The 13,964-nt window shown below is 23.1% G+C and overlaps 1 protein-coding gene across 2 annotated transcripts in view; it reads left to right on the top strand.

Moving 5' to 3' along the window:
* The window catches only part of LOC112601758 (tachykinin-like peptides receptor 86C), a 123,507-nt gene that overhangs the window by 53,947 nt on the left and 55,596 nt on the right, over positions 1 to 13,964 (top strand). For both annotated transcript variants that reach the window (XM_025349531.1, XM_025349533.1), the window contains one exon: positions 12,321 to 12,653. In XM_025349531.1, the coding sequence (XP_025205316.1) occupies positions 12,332 to 12,653 (322 nt within the window). In that variant the 5' untranslated portion in view covers positions 12,321 to 12,331. The remainder of the gene's footprint in view (positions 1 to 12,320; positions 12,654 to 13,964) is intronic.

The following is a 13,964-nucleotide window of genomic DNA, read 5'->3' on the forward strand; positions in this document are numbered from 1 at the left end:
AATTATAATAACAAATACTAAATATGATTAAATAACAAAAATGTATAACATACTTATTTTGTTTGATTATTATATACTCATTTTCTTATATAGTCATTGTACTGTTCTTCGTATATTCAAAACTTAGTAAATATCTGCAATGCAAAAAAAAAACAATAGTGAAGTCAAACTATGCTTACATAGATTATAGTTAATTAGCTTAGTTACAGTAAATTTAAAATATAATACTTAAGAATCTGCTGGTTCCTACATATTATTTACAAAATAATTTATTTTTACTGCAATATAATAACATATTAAAAAAGTTTGTTTTAATCCTATGAATCAAAAATATTTATACATTTATCAGTATAATTTAAACCTAATAATATTATTGTATTTTAGCGCATTTCTATTCTTAAGTTAAAATAACGTATAACGTTACAATATAAATTTAAATACACCTATGTTCACATACCTATAACTTTATACTACACATAATATCACAATAGATAATGCTATTTGTGTAACTACTATATCATCATAATAATCGTATATCCCATTTTTACTAGGAACTATTTACAATTGAGTATGAAAAAAATAGTTGGACTAACCTTGAACCTGAGTTTACGAGTTCGGTGAGCGTTATTGTATATTATTACTTTCGTTACATTACGTGCTTGGCGAACTGGCCACAGGAATTTCGGTTGAATCAACTGCAAGGTTAGTGTCGTAAACTTTTAAGAAGAGAATTCTTGCGCACAGTATTATACAATCCGTAAGTTTATCAAGCGTAGTTGTTTAATGGACCACTCGATATTTTTATACAATTCTGTTTATGTTTAAAAATGCAAGAATATAAGATCTCATTGTGAGAAATTGTCAAAATCCAACTTTTAGATATATACCTACACATAAAAATAAAACCATTCAATATAGTCACATTTAAGATTTTTATTTAAAGTGAATAGCTATAGTCATTACCATAATGTCTTCAAGAAAATAAGTATAACTTCAACTGTTCTATACTAGCAAGAAAAATGTTATATATTATGACTAAATAAAAAATAATGTGAATTTGATTATTTGTTTTTACGGCAAATGTGTTATTACCATTCTACCTTTTAAATATTAAACACATTACTTTATAAATAACCACATGTATTAAAAAAACAACCTGTAAAAATTTTAAATGCACTTACACATCATTTAACTATACTTAAATTTAATGTATTTAAAAAGCTTAAAAAATGATTAAATACATACTTATAATAATAGGTTTATTTATAAACCTATTTAATTAGTATAATAATAAAATTAAATGCATATATCCCAATTATAATACTCGTATAATATCTATTTTTCAAGTTTTCAAATAAAACGGAAAATATATTTAGATTTGAAGGTTTAACTTTTGAAATAACAAATATTAAACTATACTCATAATAACAACAAAAGTTTCGAATTTTGATAACAGAAAAATTAATTGATAGAAATTTAAATGAGTTTAAATATTCTTTATAAAAATAATTATTTTTGTCCAATATGTATTGCTTATTATAATACAAATAACAATATATGCATGATTTATGATTTTCATAATTTATTTTTCAATTACTGGGAATTTTTTTAGTTTTTATCTAGCCCCCTCTATATCTTCCCCTGAAAAAAAAATATAAAATATATTATTATAACAACTATGGCCTATTTTCTAATATAAACCTCAGAGTTGAACACTGAAACGTCTTTTCTTCTATAAAAAGTGTCTGAAAACCAGAAAAAAAATAAAAATAAAACTTACATCAGAGGGATGCAGAATTTAAAAATAGAGTAAAACCAATTTATTCTTTTTCAAAAATAAAAAAAAATAATAAATAAAAATAATAACTTAAATATATAATATATATTTTATAGGAACTATATAAAAACAATTTCCTTTTCAAATAATAAAAGTAATATTATAAAAACAACTACTGAAATTGCTCCAAAATTGTATTATAACTACGATATTGAAATTGTGATGTGTCCATCGCTTTGCATATATAATATATATTATTATTAGCAAAATCAATCATTATTAATACAAATTAAAATTTGTTTACATATAATTAATCTTAATCACAATGATAATATAACAATATACTTACCTATATCATAATAATACAATCACATAATTTAATCAGTAAACATAAAACATTCAACCAATTTTTAAATGACAATGAATAAACAATTATAGTGTCACAGTCTTATTATTTTTAAGCTGTTCTCAGACAATATTTAATCATATATTTAAATTTTATACTATATACAATATACATTATTATTGTTACATATTACTTACAAATTATATTACTAAAAACAATTTTATACTGTCATTACCGTTTATTTTACATTATATAATAACTATTTACCTACACCGTAAAATCAATTTTAAATAATTAATATTTACATAACTAACATACATTATGTTATATTTATATGCATATGCAAATTGTGTAGTATACCCTGAAAATATTATGCAAATTTCTGAAAGCATATTATGTATTTTCCTTGTACTTAGAACCGCGATTGATGCCCTGTTACAATATCGAATTACCACTAACTTTACTATAGGTGCCGTTTGAAAGAAATGTACTAATTGCAATTTGTAATATGTATGTACCATTTAAATTAAAATTCATGTTCTTATTGTAATATTATGAAAATACTTATATTATAGTTATAATGGCATTTATGAGCAAATTTAATAATTCAATTAACTTTTGCAATTTCAATAAAAGTTATATTTTTGGCAAGATTTTTTTACTATCTTATGAAAAACTAATTTGATATCTTTCTATTGAAAGAAAAACAAAACCAACAACAAATATTTTTATAAAATTATTCAACAACTGTATAACATGCATCTAAATAAAAATTCAGAAAAGTATCAATTTTATATAAGACATAATTATGTATTAGATATATAATACTACGCTTATATCTTTTTATTCAATATAACTTTCATCTACAGTAGCCATTGAAACATATTTCCAATTTACACATTAAAATAAATAAATAAAAATTTATAAACTGTTAAAAAATGCGACAATAATACAATTAATTAATTAATAAAAGATATTAGATATTGGACAAGTACGTAGATTAACGGTAATAATAAATGTTATCGTGATAGGTAATTAGGACACTGGATAATCCGTTTAGTAATTTTGGAATTTTAGAATATTTTCTTTCTTGGGTATAAATATTGAGTACAGCATTCAGTAAAAGTAATATTATGCTTAATGTTGATATTATGCTCGCAGAAGTGCATGTTAAAGCGCCATTTATAACAATACTTAGTGTTTATAACGAACAATGAAGATCCAAAAAAAATGTATATTTAACTTTAAAAAATTAAATAGAAATTTATAAATAAAAACATCAATTAATATATAATTGTTTGTTCACATTTATTTGAACCGTTTTAAAAATTTAATTTTTTAATTTTAATTATTCAATATTTTCGAACTATAATACGTAATAATCATCATTTTTTTACATAGTTTAAATTAGTATTTCTTAAAATATTAAGCTAATAAAAATTTATGAATAATCAATGTTTCTGACGCTTAATATAAATGTACTATTATGTTCAGTACCTATTCAAATCAAAATATATTAGTAATAACTAATAATTGTTTTAACATACGTCATGTACTCAATTATATTTTAATAACAATAAATATAAAATAATACAACTTTTAAGGTTCTATGAATCATAACAATGTCTAAGAAGTTTCACTAAAAAAATGGTTTTTAGAAAATATACTTCAATAAACTCTAAAACTATTGCAATTTTTTCAAGATAAACAAGAAGTTTATCTATGTAATAATTTAAAAAATTCTTTTGTTGAGATAATATAAAACTTATTTTTGAGAACAAGTCTTTATTTTGCAATACATTTTTTTATTCTGTGTTATATGTCATCTTTAAAAATTCGTCATTTTTCAACTTACTGTAGTTTTCTAGTAATAAATATATACTTAAAACTCAAACAAAAAAAAAAAAATTAAATTTTCATTTCCTAGTTATCTTAAAGACAACCGAAAGAAACCAAAAAAAAAAAAAATTATGCAACACACATTTTTGACAAAATACATTTTATTATTTTTTTGTAGAACAGAAATTAATAACTATAGATACTTTAAACTATCGCTAAAGCTTATTTTATTAATTTCCAAGTAAAGTAATTTAATTTTAAAATATTTTATTTATCTCATTTTTAGTTTCTTATAGACATTTCAAATTTCAACTTTTTTGATTTTTCTTTTTTTCTCTTTTTATGTATTGAAGTTTTACTAGTCATTCAATGATTTATCAATAAATTAATCTTTAAAATATCTGTATTAGATACGTCTTACTTAATAACGAGAGACATTTAAAAACTACTACACGGCTGAAAGACTTTCCTATTTTTTTTTTTACATTGAAATGTTCTGTATGGTAACTTTTTATATTATTATATATTCGTATCCAACCAAATACATGATTTAATACTTAATATTTTATTATTATCAGTCCTAAGATCAATATTAACTTAACAAATTAATTAATATACAATATCAAACAATTTATTAATTATCTTTTTATACAACAATGTACACATTGTGATATTTTAAACTCTACACTTTTTAAATTATATTATTATTATTTTCCATAATAAATTCTTAAATATACGGTCTGCGTAAATTTATATTTTCTGGAATTGCCAGTTTCGATTTAAGTTTTTTGAAAATGTACGTCCATTCCATCCATTTTATTAATAAAATCACAGAAGCATATATAAAAATAAACTTCCAAATATCGCATATTATATAAATATAGAAAATTAAAATTAAAAAAGGACATAATATGTTTAAATCTTATTTCCATCCTCTGTGTCTTAAAATATTCAACATTATATTAGTTTAAAAAAATTAATTGCATAATATTTTGTGTAGTATATCCTTTTATATTTTTATGCTATAAAAATTAAAAAATTATATTATTATTAATATTTATGAAATTTATCTACTGTCCTGTAGATACTGAACGGAGCAAACTGGTTTTACAATGATATGTTTCACTGCTTATATTTTAAATTTATGTTGATTTAAGATATTTTGTTGATATTTAAAAAATATTATTCGCAAAGACTTAAAGCTATTTATTTCAAAATATATAATTTCTTACTATATACAACAAAACGCCAATGTATTTAGATTAGTTCTAAACTAAATGTAAATAATAATTAATCATTAAATTTTAATTTTAACTCATTCATTACAACAACCTACCCAAATATAAGATACAATTTACACCTAGCTACTATATACCAAAGCAACTTCTCTAGTATTTTTAATTTGAACTATATTTGACCAATTTAGTTCGAGTACATTTATTATCATTAACTAATAACGATATAGTAAAGCTATTATAGTAGTAAAATATTTTTGTTAAAATTACTAAAAAAAAATTTTAAATATGATATACATTTAATACATAAAAAAATAAGTATATATTATAATATATGACTATTAACTATATAATTATACGTATACATTTATTTTTTTTTTTTTATTGTAAAGTAATGGTCATTTTAGCTTTTTACATACTATTTTACGTAATCATATAAATGATAATAATAAAAAAAAATAACTTTTTATATTATATTATGTATATAAATTCTTTATTTCAGCACTCTGAAGAATTAGATAACGTTTTCTGGTTGGCAGTTGAAACAGATTACTTCGATTCACTGCCGATTCTCGGTCGGTTTATTATTATTTTCGTTTTTTTAAATATTTCTAAATTGTTGCCATAGGTTTTTATTTTGTTTTATTTCTCATAATTTTGTGTTTTAGCCTGATATTGTGCAGTAAATAATTTTTTTATGTCTATTATTGCTTATATTTTAGTTTGGAAACATCAGATACTACTGTATTTTATCGTTACGGTTGGTTAAATCTTTTCCATATATTTTTAAATATTTCAGTATCCATATAAACTGGATATTCTTGATTTGTGGTTTTAAATGTCGAACTTTATTCGTTATACTGATGTCGTTAGTGTGGAAAATTATTTTTAATACTGGTGATGGTTCTCAAAGAATTGTATGTCATCATTTTGGTTGGGATAATTTTCAAACTATATATTATGTTTATATGAAAATAGTAAATTAGGATATATATATTTTATTTTAATTATTATATAATTACCTATACTTACGATTAATAAATGCGTTATTAAATCTCTTGTATCGAAAAATAACGAAAAGTTTTTTTCTAAAATTTATTTAGACACAGTAAACACATTATTCTAAAAAATTTAAAACTATACAAACTATACATTAATTTGTTTTGTTGTCTCGACAGTCGATAACTGTAAGATGGGTTCTAATAAATTACAATGTTCAAAACTATATATTTTAATGTTGACGTTTCGTTTGTAGCTGATAATTTAATCCTATAAAATACTTTTATTGATAGATAAAAATAAACCTTTTATAGTTAACAATAATAATCTCATTTTCATCAAATTATAAATTAAATTAATAGAAATTAACAGTGGCACAACAAAATCAACTAGAGGCCCTAATTTAAGTTTTACATTTATTGTTGTGAACCAAACTTGGATCAGTCGGTTAGGTTTATTAACAGTTTTTTATTTTGTTGTAATTAAATTAATAACTGTGCATTTTTGAAATTTTCACAAAATATTTATATTAGCATTTGTTGTACCAAAATTATGGTGTAATTTTTAAAATATTTTAACTCATTTTGAACTAATAGAAACTAAAACATTTAAAATTATTTTATTTATTTATTTATTTTTAGTTGATTTTCTGTGAATATCGATTATACAATTTTCGTCAGTCAAAAATTTTAAACTTTGATACAAGATTGACATTTACTGCAATTATATCGACTGTTGGTTGTTATTGTTCGGTGTAAAAATTGGTGTTAGTAAAAACTAAGGCTGAAATACAGACACAAAATGCAAAATTAAGAGTATAATAAATATAAGATCTTTATTAAATCGAAATACTAATATAAATTACACTCAACTTTTCGCAATAGTCGATGATTATTGTCACAATCAGGTAAAGTGATAGAGCCAAATGAGTAATGTTTTTTTTGTGACCAGAAATGGTTATAAATAGGAACGGATATCTGTGATATGCTGCAACGTACTTTTGATTGTTATGAGATAAAATCTTTAAAATTATACTACTAATAAGTATCTAGATCTAAAGTAATATGGTTTACGTGAAATTAATATTAATTTAAATCGTGTATCGATAAATAATCTGATTCTTCATGTATGATGTATATTGTATATATATAAAAGCTATATGTTTAATATTTTAGACTCTCGTAATATAATGATAATTTTTGAATATTAAGCTACACTTTATCTTATATAATATTACTCTTAAATATTACATATAAATTTTATTTTTAAATCTATAAAATATAATATAAATTGAATAGTCACCGTTATATAAAAGGACAACTCTGACACCAACAATATGCATCAGATGAAATATGCTTGACGGCCCGAATATAAATGATACCTACTAAATATGTATATCTGAATAAAATTTTAATGTCACTCGTTTTGTATTATACGACAAAAACTCTGTCCACGTTCTTTGCAGGCTGATTCTCAAATCCAATACAAGAAATTATTATCGACTGGCAATAATTAACACAATAATACTTACTCGTCATCAAACTCCGTACCGAGTTCAACGTAACAGTTGTTTTGTAATGTTAGATTGCTTAATGTTTGTAAGAAAAAAAAACGAATAAGGACATATTATTGAAGTTTATTTGTTTAGAAATTTCCCAGCAAAAAATGTCTTGTACACAAATACATTGAAATAAAAATATATACTTATTTGTTATGAGTTTGAGCTTTTCTAATCAAAGACTAATTATAATTTGCGTGCAAAATTGTTCAAAATCTTTTCCAAAATATTTGTTTATATGATGAAAATAAGAAATAAGTTAAATGTATTTAAAATGTTTAATTTTATTTATGAATAATGTGTTTAATTTGGAAATAATAATATATATATATATATATATAATAGGATAGAGTCTACTTGTTTGATATAAAATAAACAATAAAATAAATTCCTTATAGTCCATGTTATCTATAATGAGTTATGTTCATAGTTTGCGATATAATATTTCATAGTTAAAAAACAGTAGAAGCCAAGGAAGAAAAAATATTCCAGCGATAGAACGAACAGAATGCTTCTACAACTCTAATAGTTATCCATTTCTCGAGTGTTAAACATAAACAGATTAATTTTATTAGGAAACTTTTCGAATACCAGTCATTTAATAAATATTATATGTATAAACTGAACGCGTTGTATACTTATTCTCTACGGAATAGACGATGCATTACTAAACGTTATTTAGGTTAAATATAATATATAATGGAAAATTACCACAGTAGCTGGCAGATTCATTCTGGTCGCTCGTTATTTATATTTACTGCAAACACCTCAACAGTGGTATTATACTCTTAACCACTGTATAGACTAGTTATATGTCTTCGTTAATATTATAAGGTCGACGGCATAACCGAATGCCCATAAAAGCAGACGTTTAGCGAAAAATTGTGTAAATGCACTGCGTCAATAGAGCGTTTCGATTTGATGACTATAACTATAACTAAATATTAGTGGCAAGACATGGTCGTGTGACAATTCTTAATATTTGTAATGAACTCATAATCGTTTTAAGTCTAAACTACGAGAATATCTTCAAACATTTATATGATGATAAATGATAATTTATAACCGTTAATGAAGACCTGAAGTTCCTGTGAACATTAAACGGTATAATGAATGATATTCTAATAATGATCACAACTTTATTGTTACAATAATAATTTAATGTTATTAAAGTACAATAAATCATTATGCGTTATTATCTATATGAATAATGAAGTAATGCCTCTAATGACGAATTCAACTAATCGAAATTTTTATCAAAATTTACATTTTTACAATTACTTTTAAAATGCAATATCAACTGTTAGGTATAAAAAATTAAGACAGATGAGTTTTGTATAAATAATACTAAGCATACGCTTATATCGGTATTTTACGTACGTAAATAAAATATTTTCATATTTGCGTAGATATAAAGTATGATGTGCGTAAATTTATGGTGTTGTATAAAAATATATAAATAAAGCCTATAGTGTATCTAAATTAACAATAGAGCTGTCAAAGTTGTAATGGTGTTACACTTTTTCGTTTTTATTATTCACCATTCGTCAACCAATTTATGTAATGAATACACTACATAGAGAAGTGCATATATACATCTATTATACAATATAATATGTGTAACTAAGTGAAAAAATGTCCACGGACATTATTTTGAGTTCTGTGCATTTTAATGGACAATGCTACAATAAATATAATAATTCATTTACATACAGTTACAACAAGTACTTATACGAAACATGCAGGTCATAAATAAAATAGAGATAAATATATCATGTAATATTTTTATTATTACATTATAATGAAACATTATAATATTTAGTGCGTTATAATGATAAAATTAAATACTATACATTGTTCTTTCTTATATAATAACTATTTTAAATGTAATGAATAATGGCTTGTTTGTCGACCACATGAATTGATATCCCTAAAATTAGTACCCTCCATCCATGATAAAAAGAACATACACAACAACATCTATATTATTATATATAATGCAATAGAATGTATCTCATAATTTTGTGTAATTACGATAGTCGATAAATGTTTTACGTTCCATTTTGTCACCGGAGAGTATGATAGATCGAAAAAGAGACTTGCCGTTGAAAAAAGAATATTGTCTTCGCAAAAAGCCAAATTCTTTTGATAACACTACCTACCACTCTTTCATCACAAAGACAGTGTCATCCTTTACTCAGAGTGAGAACACCTATCTAGATTTCTAGATTGCAAGTAGCCTAGTTTGAGTATACTATAACGTAGAGTGCTACTAGCCCACGGAGCCCAAGCACGGTGCTGTTGCACTTTCCTATAGCTTGTGAATTAATTTGTATCAGTGCTTAGTCTTGTGTATGAGCTCAGAATCTCTTGTATATTTAGTTGTATTTCATACACATCGTATATTTTAATCATGCATTGATTCCTATTATATCGAAAATTATAATTCGTTACATATTTTCCATGAAATACATAGGATTATTATATTTTTACAAGCTTTATTTTACGTAAACTATGGTTTATTCTTTGATAACAAACTTTAGTTAGTCATTTTTACTTAATTGCTATAATATAAAATAATTGTTTAGAATTAAAAAATAAATAAATAAATAAAAATCCACTTAATAAAAAAACGAAATAAAAATATAATTACGCATATCAACGAAAATACATATAAATAAAAAGTTATGAGGCACGAGTTATAGGTTAAATTATACGTAGATACTAGGTAATAATATAAAATTAGATTAAAAAATATATAAAACTTTATAATATATAAATATGTACGAATATTAATCTTTATTTTTAATTTTTATTTAATTTAAATGCATATACATATGAATGCTGGGTCCCACTGAGAAGACTCAGGTGGGGGTCCAGGATTTATAACTTCTAAAACAAATTATAAAATAACGTTTTTATTATGTATACTTGATTAAAATTAAATTATTTTGCGTTGATTGAGGTAAATAAATACAACATATATATGAATATACCTACACGATTATTTTTTAAATTTATTTTCTGAGAAACAAAATATATCTTATTTATTAACCAAATATGTAAAGAATTGAACATAATCTTAAATTTTAATATTTATGAGTAATTTATGAACTATAATGTACTTATTACTGTAATTAATTTACGAAAAAAATATTTTCAGTTTTTCATACTTTTTTTTTAAAATCTGTAATTACGTATAATGACGGCTTATTCATCTAATCATTGTAGTATAAGTGTATAACAAACAAAAATTCAACTTCAAGCAAAACAATTCTATCGTTATCTTTTCTTTCACGCAAGATAGAAGATAAAAAACAAGGAATTTCGTTAGTCCAAAAATGGCATTTAGTTGTAGCAACCTAAGTTAATCATTTGACTAAAATAAAAGCACACTTTAAAACAAATTCCAAACACACACTGACATACTCATACACTTTCTTCAAAACTATCATCAATTAATATCAAAAGTGTGAGTAATTTTTCCAATTTTATCCCAAGCCCGATGTCAATTATTAACTCTATAGAATTTATCTGTAAAACCACATCTTCATACCTGATCATTTTCTCTTATTTCTTTGAGCATTATAGACTACTTATTAAATATCTAATGGAGAACAGTTACAATTTTCATTCTTACCAGCATTTTGTTAAACATTTATTACGGGCGGTGACTCATAATATCTACTCTTCTACTTCAAGTGAAGATATTATTTTCGCTCTATCAGAAGTTAGGACATCAGGTCACTTGCGTTCATGATATTAAGCACTTTTCCGATAAATCACTTTTGTTTTTCCTTTTTTGTCGACCTACAAAAAACCATCAACAACTTAGACTTAAACAAAATTAAATTTTTCTGCACACCAAAATATTTGTTAAAAAAAACTGTATACCCACCTAAATTCCATCGATGCCTATTTTATGAGCACATTCAGGGTTACTACAATTACTATCCACACACCATGTTAGTCACCCATCCAACTATAAAGGCTACTTGGTTTATAACAAACTTAAACTTTCCAACACTCAAACTCAACGAGAGCGTATCATTCCTACTCCCAAAATCAAATACAACTTTCCTAAATCCACTTTAAAGTCCGATTCCGATAAGCCATCATACGCTCAAGATATTTTCTCTAACCAGAACCATCTCAATTTTCTTCAAACATCAAAACATTATTTATTTCTTTTATTTCCGAGTTTACAGCTATCATAAAGCCTCTCCTATTTCTTCTAACGAATTTATTAAGTAAAGATTAATTTTAATTATCTATACCGTTATACGTATTTCCCATAATAATGTTGTTATTATTTTTTTTTTTTTTTTTTTTTTTTTAATATGCAAACTAACTACGTTAAATTTATAATTAAATATTCTTATCTATATATATTAGTCTATATACTACTTTATAAATATCTATATTGTGTTTATATATTTTAATTTTTGTAATCTGTAAAAATGTATCATTGTTGAACTGTCATATAGTTTGAATTAGTAACAAATAAAAATAATACATGTGAACCTATATAATTTAATATTAAATATGCATTTAAATTTGTTTCAGAAAATTCCACAATGGAAGGCCATATAGATGATAATATTTTGAGCAATTGTACAGCTATGGTATTATCTTTAGAATTTGATAAATCGTCAAATGAACTTGAATATTATAATTCAACCACTCTTTTGGCAATATTGGGAGCTATGTTAAAATCTTCTGATTTGACGATGTCCAAACGCACATTCGCCAAAGACCGATTACATGATTGCATTTATCCTCAACCGGAACCATCGCATACAATTTCACTATGGCATAAATTGATCTGGTCCACTGTTTTTATCGCCATGCTAATTGTTGCCATTGTTGGTAACTCAATTGTCATATGGATAGTAGCAGGTATGTAATTAATGTGATTTAAGTTATTAAGTTATTTTATAAAGAATTATATAATGATTATTGGATTACAAAAATTGTAATAAGAAAAACATTTTAATTTAAACTTAACAGAAATGAGAGAACAGACCGATTTGTATATTTTTATTTATATATTGTACTAAATTTTATTTAACAATGAAAAAAAATTAACAATTCTTCTGATTTATATTTATAAGCCAGTATACTCTGTAAATATAATATAATATGATGGAAAACATTAAATGGCAATTTTATAAAAACTTTTATATCTGGATGTATCAAATATTATTTTAGTACGTAGGTTTTTAAACGATTTTTTATCCAATATTTATATTACATCTATAAACACATTTACTGTAAGTTAAATTAAACATAATATCCAAGTACATAATGATATTATAAATTTTAAAGTAAACCATACAGTTCCATATAATACAATTCATAATCGACTAAAAATGAATTTGAATTTAAAAATTTAATTTAATTAAAATAGGGTGAATTGTTTTTTATTATCATAAATATTGAATTATTATATTTCGTTTATAATAATATAAAAATAAATATTCTAATATAACTCAAAAAATTGAATTTAATATAACAAATATACTTTATATGGGAAAAACGGCAAAAGATTTTGACAATGCAACTGAATAAACCACTATTTAATTTTATATTCTTAAGTAATCATAAAATAAAATGTAATCTTTTAAACATTTAATATTATAGTTAATAAAAAATAATTAAAATTATTATTTATATTAATATATCTCCCATAGTTTCATATAAATATTTTTTTTTTCTGATTATTATTATTATTTTTAAAACACTAACAAATTACCAAGCTATTGAAAGTTAAAGTAGTCTCAGCAATAGAGGATCATTTATCTTGTCTAGTTTATAATTTTTTAATTTATGTTGATTAATTTCACATCATTTATTCATAGTTAGTAAAATATTTATTATTTCAGAGTATTTATTTAATTAATATTATACAATTGCAATCTATAGAAATAGCTACAATCTTTATTCGTTTAAATACAACGTATGAAAATGGTTATCTAATCGTTCATTTTAATATGAATGAATTAAGCTATTCTTGACAATTGTATATCTATCCTAAATAGTTATTAGACTGATTTTATGTTAAAATATTACGTATGTTTAATATTTATCCTTTTACTAGTACAAGTTTTGTATATTGTTAGTCAAAAGCTGAAAAATATAAAACGAACATAAATATAAAGGTTTTAGCAACCAACTACAAATAAATACCTATCATATCTTTTATATTTA

Source organism: Melanaphis sacchari, unplaced genomic scaffold, assembly GCF_002803265.2.
Source record: "Melanaphis sacchari strain LSU unplaced genomic scaffold, SCAv2.0 Contig7_pilon_pilon, whole genome shotgun sequence".
Taxonomy (NCBI): Eukaryota; Metazoa; Arthropoda; class Insecta; order Hemiptera; family Aphididae; genus Melanaphis; species Melanaphis sacchari.